General features: G+C 48.1%; 1 protein-coding gene across 2 annotated transcripts in view; it reads left to right on the forward strand.

The window, feature by feature from the left end:
- The window catches only part of CTDNEP1 (CTD nuclear envelope phosphatase 1), a 357,671-nt gene that overhangs the window by 200,147 nt on the left and 139,146 nt on the right, over positions 1–18,378 (forward strand). For both annotated transcript variants that reach the window (XM_069645820.1, XM_069645829.1), the window contains exon 4: positions 18,207–18,278. In XM_069645820.1, coding sequence (XP_069501921.1) covers positions 18,207–18,278 — 72 coding nt within the window. The remainder of the gene's footprint in view (positions 1–18,206; positions 18,279–18,378) is intronic.

Genomic DNA, 18,378 nt, shown 5'->3' on the forward strand with positions numbered 1-18,378 from the left:
GCTCGACGCGCATCTTACCTGTCTGCAATCCCATCGCCTGCAGCGCATTGCAACTGATTCCCATTGTCATCGGATCGGGCCGCATACTCACCTGTTCCGGACGTCTAATTACGCTAGAGTAGTCTTCTCGCCCAGCATCCTCACGGATCCTTCCATCCAGCGATCGCTGGCAGGTCTCCGGATAAGCCACTCCATCTAACGCCGCCATGCCATCCCTGCAAGAGAAAAGGAACACCGAAGTTAGAGACTGCATTAAATATTTTACACTTGGTCGCGCAACACATGCCTTGCGTACAACCTTGTAATTCCACTTACCTGCTAAGTGCAAACCTCGCAATCCTCTACGGCACAATTAGGACTCGCCTACAACACCACAACTCCAAGTGGCCATCTTCACACCTATTGGGGAGAGAAGACATTACAAGGGTTACAGACAATAATCATTGGAAAAAGACATTGCAAAAGGATACAGACAATCATTGTTACGAACACTTACCTTCAAAGTGTTTTGGTCACAGCCGGTCTGGGCCACCACGGACCAGTGAAGCAACTAGGTCCTTCAACGGCGACCCAGCTGATGAGAAGCAGTACAGAGAGCCCATCCTTACAAGAAAACAGGTGAGACTTTTAGGGTAAACGCATGCTCACCTCGTTCTGAAACTAAGGGTTCGAGGGGAATCGCGATCCAACCACAGCATTCACTGCCTCTCGTATTCTCTCAGGGGCAGTGCCAGCAACCAGAGCAGTCCACACTACGGCAGCTGGGGAAAAAGGCTGATCCAGGGGAGCCAAGTCCAGTGAGGGCGCCAACTGTGCCCCAAAGCCCCCGCAGAGACCAGGTGAGCGTAACAGTGGCTACGCTTCACTCTAAGCCTTCTTCCACCACTGCTTCACCGGTATTGTCTAAAGAAGAAAAGCTCCTTGATGGTATTGGAAAGAATGTTTTTGCCAATGCAGGACAAGCAAACACGTAATACTTGCGCCAGCTAACCAAGCTGTGGAAGGGATTTTTCCAAATTTCAGGACACTATGCCACAGGGCAAGTTGGAGGACTTTGAAGGTGGTCTTTCTGAGGCCAGGGTGTTGGCTCAGGACCTGTTGGACATAGCGATTCATGTGGATAAGTCAGCCAGGGGGGCCTCATGATTGGAATTGATGTTTCCCGTCAGGCGTGACTCCATGCTATCAAATGTTCATGGGAGGTCCAAGAAAAGGTGTTCGACATACCCTTTAAGGGCTAATAACTTTTCCATTCCCTCAATAAAACAAAAGAAAGTACGCTAACGGCCAACTCTTTGTCTGTTTTAGCAAACCCCGTTTCTGCCCAATCCCAGCCTATCCTTACAAATCATATTCCTGATCCAGATCTTTTGTTGAGTTTCGGAGGTTTACGGGACCAGAAGTCACGCCAACAAGATTGTTCCTCCAGTGGGCCTCGGTGAAAACAACAAAGACAAAGCGGTCCTCTGCCTCCTCTTTTGCTACATGTGCCCTTGCCACAAGTCGTAAAATATTTTTCATCGGTTCCACGAGTTCCCCCACTGGATACACATTTTTTCTCATCTGGAGGTGTGGAGGACCATTGGAGACGACCAGTGGGTTTTGTCCGTCGCCAAGCAGGCTTTAGGCTAACCCTTCCAAACACCCCACCGTCTCATCCTCCTTTACAACATACAGGTTCTCCCTCTCTCCGAACCGAGATGCAGAAGCTTCTGGACCTCAGGGCGGTGGAGCATGTCCCTCCATCACAAGGGGCAGGCTTTTATTCTAGTCTGTTCAGTGCCCAAACCCAACCAGGCTGGCCTGCGCACTATTCTAGACTTGTCCAAGTTCAACCTTTACATTCCCCAGGAGAAATTCAAGATGATCACGCACAACCAGATCCTCCCTTCTGAAGGATGATTGGCTCAGCGTGGTAGGATCTCCAAGATGCTTACATGCATATTCCAATATGACCTCGACACCGCAAATTCCTTTGTTTCTCAGTAGGAACAGAACACTTTCAGTACAGAGTCCTCCCCGTTGGTCTCAGTTCAGCACCACGGGTCTTTACAAAAATAATGGTGGTTATTGCTGCGTTCCTTAGGCTCCAGGGAATCCAGGTCTATTTATATTTTGACAATTGGTTACTTCAGAGTCACTGTCCGCAGACTGAAGCAAACAATCTTTAGTGCCTTCTCCAACTACTGTTCCAACTGTCACTGTTGGTGAACTGGTGACTGTCGTCTTGACAGTTTTGCAAGACCTGAATTTCGTAGCTTTTTGCTGGGATACCATCAAAGCCAAGATTTTTCTAACCAAACACAGTATTACATATTTTCCAGTCACTTGCCATCTGTTTGTCCGTTCATCCCACAAGTCAGCATGGTGGTTTCAAAGACTTCTGGGCCTGATGGCTTCATGTATTCTAGCCCTTCCTCTAGCGAGGCTAAAGATGAGACGCACGCAGCTTGTTTTAAGGAGGAACTGGTCTTGGGCTTCAGATCCAGACTTCCAATTGATTGCAATCCCCTTGATTATGGTTTCAGATCTCCAGTGGCGTTTGCATCCTACTAACCTCTCGATGGGATCCTCCTTTCGGTAGCCCTCCCCTCAAGTCACAATGAGACTCCTCCCTTCGAGGGGATTGGGTCCTCTGATGTATTCCATATCTATGACAGTAATCACCACAGCTGTGCTGCTTCGGAATATCTTTCTGCGTCCTGTGTCGATACGCCGTCCTCGAGGACCTCCTCCTCCGGCTGACGTCACCAGATGTTATAAGTAGGACGCACAACGCCTGTAGCCTCAGTTCCGTTTTTTCCGTGAACGTGTTCGCTTCAGGATCTCGTTACGCCTCGACTCTTTGGAGTTTGTTCTTTCGGTTCTTCGAACCTGTTCGTTTTGTGAATTAATTCTACAGGATGTCTTCTTCTTGAAGCCTGGACGCGGGGTGGAAGAAGAGTGGGGAATGTGGGTCCAAGATGTCGGTGACGGATTTGCACGGCGCTGCCTGCCCACGACACGGATGACTGTGTCGACTGCCAGTCGCTTACGTCCAAGGCCTCGGTCGGTAAGGTGTCCAAGCCCCGGAAGGTGAGGTCCACTGGGCTTTCGACGGACGATTCGAGGGGCGACTCTCCGCATCGTAGTTGTAAGTTTAGGGCGTCTCGGTCCCGGAGTGGGTCCTGCCACTCTTCTGCCTCTTCGAGGCACTCCCGGAAGCGCCGTCATCGGTCTCCTTCCTCGTCTGAGGACTCCGCCCATCGGCGGGTTTCTTACCCTGCCAAGCGTTCCTCTCCGGAGGAATGGGCTTCCTTTGGGAAGAAAATGTTGGCGATTCTTGAGTCGCAGGGCTCCGGTCCGTCCGCGCCTCCGAGAGGGGTTGGCCGTGACCACATTAGAGACACCGCTCGTACGCCTTCGGGCTCGGGTGGTCAGCACGATCCGCGGCAGAGGTCCCGCTCGGACAAGGGGAATCTTTCTAGTCACGCCCGTTCCAGGTCCCGGTCCTCGAGACCACGTGCACCTGTGATGTCTTTGAAGAAGACATTGACGCCTGTGGCGCCGAGGTCGTTCACGGACTCTCGATGCCCCGCCTCCAAGGAAGTAGTCGTCGACGCCTAGGCTGTCGAGACACGCTCGGGGCTCCGGCCTCGAGGACTGTCGATGATGCCGCCGCCACCCTCGACGACGCCGCTGATTCCGTCGACGCTCATCGCCTTTCGAGGCTGTGGTATCGGAGGTTCCCCGTGGCACGGTGGATCATCTGAGGAAGGCTCTGGCCAAGATTAAACATGGCTTCCTCCCTTACTCGATGCCCACTTTCCTACCTATGGATTATATTTCGGAGGTGGAAGAGGTTCTGAAGAGGAGTTGGGTCCTCGTGAGGTACCAGATGAGATTATTTCAGGTCATAGCCAGTTTGAGGACCTGCGTCAATCATTGCATGATGCCAGTGGTCTGGACACCTCTCCGGAGGTGGAGTTCTGTAGGCCTGAGCCTGGCACCCATGCCGGGGTCATCATATCGGCACCTTATGTCGAGGGTCACAGACTATTTGGGGTGGTCGGCACCCCCAGTTGAGTTTGTTCAGGATGACCTTACGGATATCCTCGACCAGGGTCCACCCACTGAACTGGTTCTACCATTTGACATGGCTCTGCAGAGAAGGGCGGCGGCTTGGACTACTCCGGAGTGCCTCCCGGCAGTGAGCAAGTCTTTGCCGCGAAAATACCACCCAGCCAGTAGCGACGCCTGCTATTTGACCACTCACCCCACTCGGGAGAGTTTGATGGTGCAGGCGGCTAGGGCCCCAGCTAAGCAGGTGTTGTATCCTACCATCCCTCCTGATGGGGACGACAAACGTTTTGATGGCTGGGCGAAGAAAGTGTTTTCTGCAGGGGGTATGGCGCTTCAGGCTGTCAACTCCGTATGTGCCTTGTCTCGTTTCACGCACACTCTGTGGAACTGTATCCCCTTAGCGGCTGAACATATTCCCGAAAGGGATGGTTTTCTTGCTATTATTGAGGATGGCAAGGACGCCATGCGTGAGTCCGTTCAGTCGGGTTTGGACATGGCAGACTGTCAGCCGGTCCATGGCGGCAAGCACTGTGATATGCAGGTTTGCATGGTTGAAGTCGGGGTTTGCTCCTGATGTGCAAGCCAGGCTCCTCAACATGCCCTTTGATGGTGTACATCTTTTTGGCAGCAAGGCTGAGAGCCTTGAAAGGTTCCAGACCTCAAAAGCTGCAGTACGCCAACCTCCGCCTTTTCGTCCTAGTGGACAGCAATGGAGAGGGGGAAGGGGAGGTTCCTTTCGTTATTACCCATCCTTTAGTAAAGCGAGAGGAGTTGCAAGTCAATGGGGCAACCGTAAGAGTGCCAGGGGTGGAAAACAAGGTACTTGAGGTGCCAAGGCCACGCAATCTGTTGCCTCATTGCCCTCAGGCAACGCCGCAGCCGCTACCACTCAGTCATGAGGCCCATGCTTCACCGGTTGGCGGGAAGGCTGGTGCTGCATCTTGTAGAATGGCGTGCCATTACTTCAGATGTGTGGGTTCTGGAGATCATAGCCCACGGCTACTGTCTTCCTTTCTGGCAGAGGCCTCACGACAATCCACTAGGGAATCTCTTTGAAGAGTCCGGATCCGCTCCTTGCGCATGAAATTCAAGCCCTGCTGGAGAAAGGCACCATAGAACTGGTGCCTGTAGCGGAGATGAACAAGGGATGGTATGCCCCTTATTTTTTGATTTCGAAGAAAGACAGGGGATTGAGACCCATCATGGACCTGCGTGGTTTGAACAAACTCCTCAGGAAGGACAAGTTCAAGATGGTGACTTTCTCAAGTCCTCCAGGCCCTTCAACTTCAAGACTGATTGGTGTCGCTCGACCTCAAGGACGCTTATTTTCAAGTGCCGATCCATCCCAAGCACAAGAAGTACCTGAGGTTCGCGGTTGGCGACTCGCACTTTCAGTTTCGGGTTCTTCCGTTCGGATTGACCTCCGCCCCGAGGGTTTTCACCAAGCTCATGGTGGTGGTGGCAACGCATCTCAGGCAAGGGGATTCACGTCTACCCCCTACCTGGACGACTGGTTGATCAGGGTGTGCTCTCCCGAGCAAGTCCTGGATCATCTGTCCGTCACCTGCCGCTCCCTCCACAGGCTGGGCTTCTCCCTCAATTTAAAGAAGTCCCACTTGACGCCAACTCAGCGGCTTCAGTACATCAGAGCAGTGCTAGACACGTCCCTGGGGCAGTGTTTTCCTCCCCAGGTGAGGGCTCTTCACATTCAGTAGATGGTACACAAGTTTCGACATGCCCAGAGTCTCCCAGCGTTAGAGTTCTTGAGGCTGCTTGGTCTCATGGCATCCTGCATTCATCTGGTGCCAGAGGCTCGACTGCGGATGAGATCTTTGCAGTGGGCCCTCAAGATGCAGTGGTCGGTCCTCCGGCAGGATTTCGGGCCCCGTTCAGGTGCTGCCCTCGGTCGCCCAGGACCTTCTGTGGTGGGCCGACTAAGGCAATCTGATGAGGGGGGGCTCCATTTTGGCTACCTTGGCCGGAGGTGACGATCGTGACTGACGCATCCCTCGCGGGATGGGGAGCTCATGGCAACGAGTTGACAGTCAGCGGTCGTTGGTCTCCGTCAGAGTCCAGACTCCATATCAATCTGTTGGAGCTGAGGGCCGTCAGGCTTGCCCTGAAGGCTTTTCTGCCGACTGTGCGAGGAAAGAATGTCCTGATCCTGGTGGACAACACAGTGGCCATGCACTACCTCAACAAAACGGGGGAGGTGGGGAGCAGGGTCACTTCCTCTGTGCAGGGAGGCGATGCAGCTCTGGTTCTGTGCCATCCAGCAGGAAATTTCGATCTCGGCAGTTCATCTGGCCGGAGACAAAAACGTGACGGCGGACGCTCTGAGCAGGCAGTGTGCGATCTCACGAGTGGGAGCTGGCTCAGGAGATTCTCCTGGAGATCTTCGCCCTTTGGGGGACCCCTCAAGTGGATCTCTTCGCCTCCAGTGTCAACCGGAAGTGCAAAAGGTTCTGCTCGCAGGAATTTCCGCCAAGAGGAGCCTTAGGAGATGCGTTCGTGGTGGAGTGGTCCTTCCCACTGCTGTATGCGTTTCCTCTAGTCCCCGTCATCCCGCAAGTGCTGCGGAGGTTACGGAGGTCCGGTTCCTGGATGATCCTCATTGCTCCAACATGGGCCTGGAGGACATGGTACCCAGACCTTCTAGACTTGTCCATCTGCCCTCCATGTCGTCTTCCCTACCGAGACGATTTGCTCTCACGGGAGGGGGGGGGGGTCAGGTTCTCCATCCAGAGGTCAGATCCCTCAACCTTCACGCTTGGCTTCTGAAAGGTTGAGGTATAAGGATTGGGACCTCCCTAAAGACGTGATGGATGTGTTGCTTTCGGCCAGAAGGCCAGCAACAAAATCCCTTTATCGTTGCCGGTGGAGAAAGTTCTGGGACTGGTGCAGGGTTAAGAAGAAGGATCCTTTTTCATGTGACATTCCTATGGTTCTGTCTTTTCTGCTTTCTTTGGCCCACAGGGGCCTGCAAGTGGGTACCATCAAAGGTTACCTGGCGGCGCTGTCTATATTTAAGCGCTCGTCTGAGGAGTGTTCTTATTTTAAAATCCCTTTAATTTCTCAGTTTTTGAAAGGGCTCACTCATGTTTTCCCTAGTCACCTTGCAGGTGCCAGGTTGGTATCAGAACCTTGTTCTCAAGTTTCTAATGGGTGCTCCATTTGAGCCTTTGCATTCTTGTCCTTTGAGACTGTTAACCCTTAAAACTGTATTTTTAGTTGCGGTCACTTCTGCTCGCAGAGTGAGTGAGTTACAGGCACTTTCAGTTAAGCCACCCTTCACTGTGTTTCATAAGGACAGGGTTGTCCTTAGAGTTAGTCCTTTTCTTCCGAAGGTGCTCTCGGAATTCCATTTAAGCCAGAAAGTTATTCTTCCGGCATTTTATCCTCCTCCACATCCTGGTAAGGAAGAGGGGAGGCTCCATAGGCTGGATCCTAGGAGAGCTTTAAGCTTCTACATTTCACGCATGTCCCGGGTCAGAGTGGACGATCAACTCTTTATTGGTTACGCCGGAAGGCGTTTTGGTCAAGCTGTCACGAAGCAGACTTTGTCTTGATGGATAATCTTGGCAATTTCTGAGTGTTACTGCTTGGCGGGTAAGGACCCTCCGGTTGGCTTACGGGCCCATTCCACTAGGGGTATGGCTTCCTCTACTGCTCTGCAGAGGGGTGTTCCTATTTGTAACATCTGTGATGCAGCCACCTGGGCTTTGGTACATACTCTTGTACGTCACTACTCCTTCAATTCTAACCGTGGGCAGGATCTGGCCTTTGGCAAGGCGGTCCTTTACTCTGCAATTTGATTGGGCATTCTAAATTTTGTATATTGAAAATTCTTTTTCCCACCTCCTTACGTTGGTACTGCTTTGGGAGTCTGTCATAGATATGGAATACGTCGGAGGACCCAATCTCCTCGAAGAACAAGTTACGTTCTTTCGATTGGATGGTCCGACGATGTATTCCATATCGCTTCCCCGCTACAGAATTTCTTATGCAATTGCAGCTTACGTTTCCGCAAGGCTTTCTGTGGTCATCCTGGCAGACGATTGGTACCACACGTTCTGGGGGAAAAAACTACAACTGAGGCTACGTGCGTCCTACTTCTAACATCTGGTGATGTTGGAGGAGGTCCTCGAGGACGGCGTATCGACGTGATGGACGCAGGACAGACACCGAAAGATTTTCCGAAGCAGCACAGCTGTGGTGATTACTGTCATAGATATGGAATACGTCGTCGGACCATCCCATCAAAAGAACGTTACCAGGTAAGAGAGTAACTTGTTCTTCTGTGCTGGGGGGCTACGTTGAATCAGTTGGAGGTTTTCGATCTATGGGCATCCCAGGACAAGGTCGCAGATCAATTACCTAAAGCGATTGGCAATTTTTCTGCTGTTGAAAGCTTTTCTGCGTTCCATCTTCAGCAAGGTTGAGAATGGATCTGTGATTTCAACAAATGTTTTAACAAAAGCATTTTTAACGACACGGAAATACTAAATAGTGCTTTTACATTTATTTTTTTATGGGGGCGTCCACCTAAGCCCCCCTTCCTTGATTATGACCCGACCACAACCCTTGACCCCTTTTAATCCCTTACCCCACCCCATATCTATTTTTAATCAGTGTTTTTCGGTATTCCTGTGTTAATGTCGTTCGTTAACCATTATTCATTATTTTCACTGGATATCTGTGAGACTACGCACAGACAATTTGGTGCCTATGCCCCATGTGAACAAACAAGGCGGTACCAGAGCTCCCCCACTTGTCCATCTAGCCATCCAGATTTGGCAATGGGAGATGCAGAACGATGGCTTGCTGCAAGCAGTGCACGTTCCGGTGCACAACAATATTGCAGCGGGTTCAGTCGTCAGTCTGTGGCGAACCACGAATGGGAGATGAACACGAAGGTTCTTCTTTTTTCGTAGTGGGGGCACTCCAACAGTGTACCTGTTCACAACATCTGCCCACAAGATGTTTCTGCGTTATGCTTCCAGGGACGGACTCTGTCCATCTTCCTTGGGGGATGCTCTCAAGATTTCGTGGGACACCATGCAGGCATACGCCTTCCCTCTGCTGCCCTTGATTCATTGGACGCTCTTGAAACTCAGGAGTGCCAGCAATTGCACTCTGCTATTGATGGCTCCTTGGTGGGCTTCCAGGCTCTGGTTATCGGAAAGCTCTGCATCGGTCAATACACAATCTGATCAGGTTGCTGCAGATTCCCAATCTTCTGCACCAGAACAGTCAGGTGTGGCATCCCTCCCCACAATCCTTCAGCTTAGCGGCATGGTTCTGGAGTTCAAATCCCTAGAGCAGTTTAGTCTCCCAGAAGACAATGTATGTATAATTCAGGCGGAGCGCAAGCCTTCAACACAAGCTCAATAAAAAAGCAAATTGCGTTGATTCTCTCTAGTGCCTTGCCAAACAGCATGACCCTCGTCAAGCTTCTATTGACACACACATCTCTCTTTCCTTACAAAGATTGTTTCTGATTTTTACATTAACCAATTTCCTTGCCGGTTTTCTTTCCAGAACGGCTTCAGGCGCAGAAAGACCCCTCCATAATTTGGATGTCAGGTGGGCACTGAAGTTTTACCTACAATGAACAAACTACTTCAGAGGCTCTTAACTTGGGAACCCCACCATCCAAAGCTTCCATTTTGCATTGGATTGCTTTGTGAATTTTGGAAGCCTATTTGGTACAAGGCCTTCATGCTCCAAAGGGTCCATGCGTTCCTAGCAATATGTTCCATGAGACATTGCCAAAGTGGCTACATGGGCCACACCTTGATCTTTTTGGAAGTACTATTTACTTGATCTCAGTTCCTGGGCTGATGCCCAGTTTGGACAGGCAGTGCTTAACCTTTCTCTGTAAGGGAATTTTCCATCCTCCTGTTTCCATAAATCAGTGGTGGAGTGTGGCAGAAGTTTTGCCAGTGTTGGACCCAAGTGTTTCCTAGTGTTTCCTAGTGTTTCTACCAGTTCTATTTTGGAGGCGGAGCTGATTTGCCAAAAACCCCTGCCAGACGTGGAGCGTCGCAGTGTGTGGCAGGAGTGTGTTGCCAGTGTTTCCTGTGGAGCCGTGTAGCTGTGGCTGGGATTGTGGACAAATATGTCGGGAAGATCAGGCATTCCCTTGACTCGTGCACAGTTAAGGAGAGCCGAGCAAACTGAAATTCCAATCGGAAAAAAGCCCCGCCCGAACAATGCAGATCGAGCCGAGTCTTCTCTTCCCCGCCCCTCATGAATGAAGAGACAATTGAAGTGACCATACTGGGAGCACTGTGGGGGAAGCCGGGGGGGGGTGGGGGCGGCTTTAAGAGCTAGCCCAGTGCGGGTGGAGCGTGGGGCTAACCACGACCACGCGCCTGAACTGGCAGATGCGCACGCTGCAGCTTCTGAGGTAATCGTACCTAAGCTCCCACACCCCTCTACGATCATTCACTCAAACACAGGAGGACGCTTAACGGAGCCCGTAAACACTAGCGTGCCTAGTTTTAGTGTCTCTCAATCCGAGTATGAAAAAGACAGTGCTCACATGTTATGCCGCATACATCGTTGTTCCCAAGGGCGCTGATAAGCATGTGGGTCGAACTGGCAGTGGGAGGAGACGTGACTAGCTGCAATGACCGGGAGAGGCCCGGCGTGGGAATTAGAGCGGCTCGGGGTGTGGCTGTTGATACTAACATTGGAATCTGGCAAATGGACAGATTGAAGAAATTTACATCAGATTACGGAGTATTCTACCCATCCCCCCTTCGCCCTTGAGCCCACAAAATTCGATGGAAAAGCAAATGTTAAGAGCGTGTCTGCACAGGATCCTTGCTTGAAACAACAAGAATTTAACACAGGACATGACACAACAGTCAGCTGTGAAATGCAAGGCAGTACTAAATACGCTGAAATTAATGGCATGGAAGACTGTGGAAAGAGCGGGGAAGAATGCTTCTGCTAAAGCCAAATTAGCGATTCAAAGCCATCAAAGAGTAGAAGATGGCAGCCCTGCCTCCCCGTAGTGGAGCAGAAGCAAACAGACCCCCTCTTATCACTTTTGATTTCGGACCATGTCTTAACGAAAAGTAACTTGGCTGCAAGAGTGAGTATTGAAAAATTATCGGGGGCTGGCGAAGTAATGCCCGTAAAATGCCAAAGCCTGGTTTCAGTGTTGCATGACGATGTGAACTGGCTAGAAAACAATATAGATATGCCTGGTTGGATGCCGCAACCAGAGAACTCGCTACAGCAGGATGCAATTTCCGATGAAGATATCGGAGATGTGGACCCACTACACCACAGGATCTCGCAACAAGAACCTGCAAAAGGAAAAGTAGTGAATGAACTCTGGATCCCGGCCTTTGCTCTGAATCTACAACGTCAGATGACCGGTCCGAGTCCTAGTAATTTACGTCGCAACTCAATTGTGATAGCCGACCAAGTGCTTAGCGAATTATCTCAGTTGAACACAAAGTTGGCATTCTCAAGGAACGATAAGAGCGACAAAAGTACATTATCTGTGGTCCAGGCGATCAATTCGAAAGGAGAGCGAAACACATCATTGCATCCAGCAAGAGTCAGTCAACCTGGAGACCCTCTGAGACCGGGTCACATGAATGCCTGAAAAGGACTTGAAATGGAGTTAGCTCTGAGAGCGAGCTCTGTCATTCGCAGAAACGAGCCAAAGGAGCTGAATCCGCGACCAGATTAGTTCATGCAGTCTCTACCAACCAGGTTGAGGTTACCAGTTTTCCGCAGTGGGAGATGTCATCAGCTGCATCCTCAGCCGAATCAGACTCTGAAAGTACAACACCCTGTAATTGGAAAAATAAAGTTCCTTACCGTCAGTCTCGAAAGGAACGCGACCGGTTTTTGACAAGCGCTACAATAATTTAAAAAGTGGTCAAAAGTTTACAACCAAATCGGATGTCAGCAACAATTGCAGTAGCGCCTTTAACAAAACTGTATGAACAGTTAAACAAATCTTGTAAAGAGCAAAACACCCTGATCGCTCTAATCAATTAAAAAATTATAAAATTAGGTGACTTGTCAGAAATGGCTTCCCAAAATCAAATGATGCACCTATCAATATCAATCCTGAAAGAAGCCTTAAAGAGCAATGCGGAAGACAAATGACTTCTTGCAGAAGTCTCAAGGCAAGCATTGAATATCCTAAATAAGGAGCAAGACCGAAGAGCGCCCTCTTGCAGAAAGGAAGGACCGGCCGATCCAGATCAATCTCCAACAAAAAGCAATCGAAAGAAGTGACCACAGGAAAACGGCGCCAGGCATCAAATTGGGACCCATGGATCGTACTTGTCACTACGAGTTGGCTAAACAACCGTGTGTAGCAAGTGAGAAGGCTGGAGTGCAGCCCGGAAAGGCCAGTAGTACCATGACTATTTACTTGAGCTAGCCGTGACGCAACGGAATACCTCTGATTGCAAGGTTAGTCTAACTCCACAGATTGTCGCCCCAAAACAATCAACACTACCTCCTGCTGTATCGCCCAAGGGCGACGCGCTTGGAAGTGCAAGTAAAAATAAATCTCTGCCAAAAGATTCATCAAACAAAGGGAAGCACAACGAACAAGACTAGTATGAGATTTGCGAAAAACCTGAGACCTAAAGTAGAATAAATGAAAGCAAAAATGTAGGAGTGACTCCCAAGCAAGGCAAATGCAAGTGCAAAACAAAAAACATGATTGCGCCAAAAATGCAAAAACTCAAGCGAATTTTTTTAGAAATATAAAAGTGCTGAATGTAACATTAAATAATGCCGACACGAATAGGGCTGTACTCCCAAGGAGCATCCCAGAAGACCACAAAGAAAACGGCACTCCAAAGACGAATGAAGTACCCCTGCAAACTGGAAGGGATAAAGTGGTGGTCGAGAGTAGTGATGAAGATTGTGCCACTGCAGAACTGATGAATCTGTCGACATACAGTATACCGGACGAGAACCCTGTTGGAACAAAAAATTGCATGGACGGTCAGAATGAAGTAGAAACCGCGAATGAGCACCGAAAAGAGCTGAACAACCCATTAACGGAGCCTTCGCAGGATGGAAAACCATCAAAGAGTAATACGAATTATAGAGTTGCCAGAAAAACCAAGTGAAGCGCAACAGAGCGAACACACGGCACCAGTCCGGAGGAAAAAATATTCTACACGATGGAAGAAAAATTAAAGCGAACCCTCTGGAAAAATGAATTGGAGACTAACAAGATAGCCAGAAATCTTGCCACACACACCAAATTAATCAGTGAAAAGTCACAGAAGGAAGACGGCCTGCAAGGAAGAACCAGAGCATACGCGTCAGAGCAAGGGTAACCCGAAACGCACAAGCAGTCAGTGGACGTAAATAACAAGGCCCTCAGGAAGGAAAGTGAATGGCAACAAGCAAAGATCCCAAGTCTGAGATATAGACTATTGATCGGAAGAATCAAGGTGAAAAAATATAACTCGCCAACAAATCGAAACCTGGTTTTACAGCCCTTTCAGGTAATTCCCGGCCTTAAGGGCAGTGCAAAGCGCTGAGTGAAAAACAGTTTAACTCATTGATGAATCTGGGCAAGCAAGAGCATTGTTGCACATCGACTTGCTAAAAGTTGTACAGCAAGTCATGATGTGCGAAAGACTTCTTATGGATCTAGGTTTTCAGATCTACGAAGTTGACAATGTTTTACCTCACCCCCTACACCAGCAGCTAGCCAGCAGGCCACTTTATTGTAAACAAAGTCAACCAAGGTTGTACCAACTAAGCCCCGTTCCTCTGAAGGTGGGAACAACAATCCAACAAATGGCGAGATAAACTTGAGCGATGGCCCAAAAACAAAACAAATAAAAACTGTTGTAAACCCACAGCCGACCACCCCTGCAAACAGATTCCTAAAAAACACACAGTAAAGACGAAAGTAGCTGGACCTGGCTATCAAAGGCTCTAAATTCCACCCACGAAAGCTAATGCCAAGAAGATGGAAACCAAGTCGTACTGGCATCGTGGAACACCCGAGGATATGTCCATCTGATCGACCAGCCGGCCAAAGAGCTTCGATCCTGTGATATCATTTGTCTACAAGGGACTTGGCTATCCAACTGTCCGTACATAGGATATGAGGTCTTGATGAACCCAGCTGTGCAGCAAAAGAAAGGGTGCCCAATGTCTCGTCAACTAATCTTAGTAAGCAACAGAGTGGGTTCTGTATTAAAACAAACAAGATCTACTCCCCTTACATCCAGTATACAAAGGTGAAGGCCACCGTTATGTCAGGTTGACCTACAAAGGAGGTGCACATAATCGTGTACTGGAACCATCTAGAGCCTAAACAAGAAAATCTAATGGAAGAAGTCTTAGAACTCCTCGACCGTTTGCTAGTGGACAATGAAGCCCCCAACATAGTGTTATGTGGAGACTTCAACCTGAAACTCATTGAGCATAATCTAAACAATCCAGATAAAATGAAAGCCCACAAGAGTCCAAACTTGAGAAATTATGGCTAGACGAAATGAACGACGGATCAATGAATATGATGAATGGGAACACTAGTGAGGATATTCCCCCTGTCGAGACCTGGGAGAGGGGGCCGCAAAAGTCTATGCTGGACTATTTCTTCATATCTGAGATAATGTCAGCTGAAATCACTAACCTAAAAATCATAAAGACACCTCAAAGTGATCAGAATCTAGTGAGGCTCATCTGGAAACAACCAAAGAATCAAACAAAACAAAGTCTGGGCACAAGATATCTTGCCCGAACCAGGCAGGAATCGCCTGCGAATGAACAACCATGACACAACCGTCCTGGCGGACGCAATTAAGACCTAAACCTGGCTCAAGAAATGACCATGTGACTGAACATAAGGAATTTATGGAAATTTATTTGGAACAAAGAACAGGCCCATGGAAATTACAATCCAAGAAACATTAATTTAATGAAGTGGTCGAAAGGAAAAGGGAGGCAAGGAAAACATGCAGGAGAATTAAGAGATAATCTAGGAAACCAATATCAAAGAATAAGAGCATCAAAAAATACATACCAAAATTGGTTAAAATCATTCAGAGCGATAATGGAGCAAACTGATGCAGAAGTCCTCCTCAAGGCCTTGTCACAAAGGAATTCGAGAGGGTTCTGGTCATTGATTAATGATCTTGAAAATCCCTCGAGACAATGATGAAGAACATGGTTAACGAAAACCAGTGGGTAGCAAATTATAGTCACCTATTTGAGAAGAAACTGACCTTTAATGGCGCACAAATTCCTTTACTACAACCATGGGACTTAACATTTGAATTGGAGGACATTAAGAATTGTATTCAAAATTGTTGCTCCTCGCGGGCGGCCGGGCCGGATGGCCTGTCGAAGTATATGCTGAAAAATAACATAGAAGAATGGTCAGTGTTTTGCAGCATCCTATTCCAAAATATAATCCAGGAAGCCAGAATACTCGCCATGTGGAAGTAAGGTATAATTGTTCCAATATTTAAGAAAGGGTGTCGAACGGAGCCAACTAATTATAGGCCGATGGCCCTGATAGACGTGGTGGGAAATTTTTTTGCAAGCCTGTTACTAACTCAATTATCTGCCTGGATAAAAGCTAAAAAACAAATGGACGAAAGCCAGACTGGCTTTGTTAAAGGGGTCGGCTGTAGTCTGAATCTCTTAACATCCTAAAAATGGATGCCGGCAGCACAGGCTGGAAAATATACTTAGCATTTATTGACCTGGCCCACGCCTTCGATGGTGTGGATCGAGAACTATTGTGGTCAAAATTAGCAAAAAGGGGTTGTCCAGTAAGTTTAATCCTGGCCATAAAAGAACTGTATTCACAAAGGTGAGGATTCGTTTAGACGACTGCCACCTCTCCGAGGCAATGCCAACGGCCCGTGGGGTAAAAGAAGGGTGTCCTAGGCGCAACGTTATTTAACTTCTACATCTGTGAAGTCGGAGCTGCTCTGGAAGAAGTAAGATCTTCACCACCAAAGCCAAATGGCACACAAGTCAGCTGGATATTATATGCGGACAACATGGTGATATTAGATCTGACCCCAATAGGGTTGCAAAGGAAATTAAACGCACTAAAAACCCATATTGAAGGAATCGGACTGGAAATAAATTCCACAAAATCAGATTCTGATTCTTGAAAATCTAAAAGGAAGACCGTGCAAAAAGAGTAAATTTCGATGGACCTTGGGAACAGAACATCTAAAACAAGTAGATTGCTGCAAGTAACTGGGAACGTACATTAATGCAAGCATAACAGACCAACCCCTGGTACGTCAAGTAATAAGCAAATGCAAACAACTGACAGCACAAGCTACCTTAATGGAAAGGAATTATGGGAAATATTCATATAAGCCGGTGATGAGCTTTTACAAGAGCAAGGTAGTGCCCGCATTAATCTATGGGGCAGAAAGCATGTTTGGCTGCTGGAAGTACTGTAATAAAAGCCTTAAAAGAAACAAGTAGTATCAGTACGCTTGCTACTGCAGACGAAGCAGAAGGACAATTGTAAAATTGAAAGCAATCATTGCACAAATGGATTTAGCATTGTAGTATGTTTTAAATGTTTGTTATCAATGAGTCTTTAGTGTATGTTGCTTTTTCACTATATGGAGTTGTTTGTTCAAAAGTTTGTAATAAACCAAATGAAAAAAAATAAAATAATCATTGCTTGGGAATCTCCCAAAAGTTTGGAGGAAAGGGGACGGGACATAGGAGTATAGTAGTTACTCACCATAGTAACTATCTTACTCCTATTCCATAGTCCCCTTTCCTCCATACACCTGCCCGCCTTCCCCTCTAAAAAGGGCCCTCTTTTTGCTAAATTGTCCTTGGACTTTGCGATTGCAAAGGACTGAAGGGCGATGTGCTGGCGGGGCTCAGTAAGGCGGGCCTACAGCCACGCGTAAAAATAAAAGGACAATCCTATTTTTGATACTTCAAAAAAGTGCTCCTATCCGAAGGACAGAATGTCCCAAATGTATGGACGAAAGGAGGCTATGGACTAGGAATAAGATCTACGGTGAGTAACTTTATTCTCCACCTCCTAAGGGTTGGACCCGACCCTCAAAACCCTTGCACCCTCAGCTCCTGGGCAGCCCTCGCAGGAAACAACCATCGGAAACCCACCCTCCAGCATGCCCCGCCCCTCCCCCATCCCATTCACCCCATGCAGTCCTTTGGGACATTCTTAATCTAGGGAGGTGTGGGGGGTGTAATTAAATGCAAAGCGTAGGTCTCCCCCTGTCCTCCATACAATAACCTTCAGAACAAAGTCTTTGTATCCTGTCATTCCACAGCTTTTTGGTCATCACACCTGAGTAGTGTCACCTGAACGATGACACATTTTTACTTATGAGTAACTTTGTGGCGTCTCTTCTCTTGAACAATCAGCAACACATGTACTTTACTCACATCAGATACATTCTGGGGAGAAGCATTGTGACTATTGGTCCACGCCCCACTCTTCATAGGGATTGGAGGCCAGGGAATTTATCTTGTGACTTTGTTTCATCTTACTGCATCACTTACCTTATTTGATTTGCCATTGAATGCATTTCAGAACCTATGGTGACTGTTTTTTATTATTGAGTGTTGTGTGATATTACCTGCTTGTTTCCTTTTTAGTGTTTTGAGCCTAGAATAAATATAGTATTTTTGCACATTCCTGTCTAAATTTAATTGTATGATCCACTGTGTGGACTCATTGTGGACCCCTGACACCACTTGCTTTCCTGTGAACAGCCTTGACTGCTCTCCATTACGGCCTTGATTGGGTTTTGGCTAACCTCAGAGTTCCCTTGATCACTTTAACTAGGGTGGCTACCTAGAATCTGTCCACCAGGCCAGATTCTAGAAATCCATCTCAACAGGCACTCGTTCTTCTGCTTGACTCAACAGGCACCCATCCTTCGGCAATACTTCACATAGCCTGCCATGGTTAGGGAATCAAAGTTACAGGTAAGTAACTCTTTCAGCGGTAGAGCTGTTCAAGTGCTCCGCAGCAGGTAACTTACAAACGTGTTGTTATGTGGACGGTTCAACTGCTACTCCATGTAGCAAATAATTCCCTTGCTACTTAAGAAGTATCCTAAAGATTTTGTCTATCTATCCTAACTGTTATGTCCCTCTATCTACAGGTTGTCATAGACAAACACCCCGTACGATTTTTTGTACATAAAAGGCCACATGTGGATTTCTTTCTAGAAGTGGTAAGAAACCATTGATATTTTTCATTTGGGGAAGATTGTGACTGCGAGAGGAATAAATAAAATGCCGGGGTCAGGCGGTTTTGTTGCGTGTGCACTTGTC

The sequence above is a fragment of the Ambystoma mexicanum genome, chromosome 1p (genome assembly GCF_040938575.1).
Source record: "Ambystoma mexicanum isolate Mex_15411 chromosome 1p, UKY_AmexF1_1, whole genome shotgun sequence".
Classification (NCBI taxonomy): Eukaryota; Metazoa; Chordata; class Amphibia; order Caudata; family Ambystomatidae; genus Ambystoma; species Ambystoma mexicanum.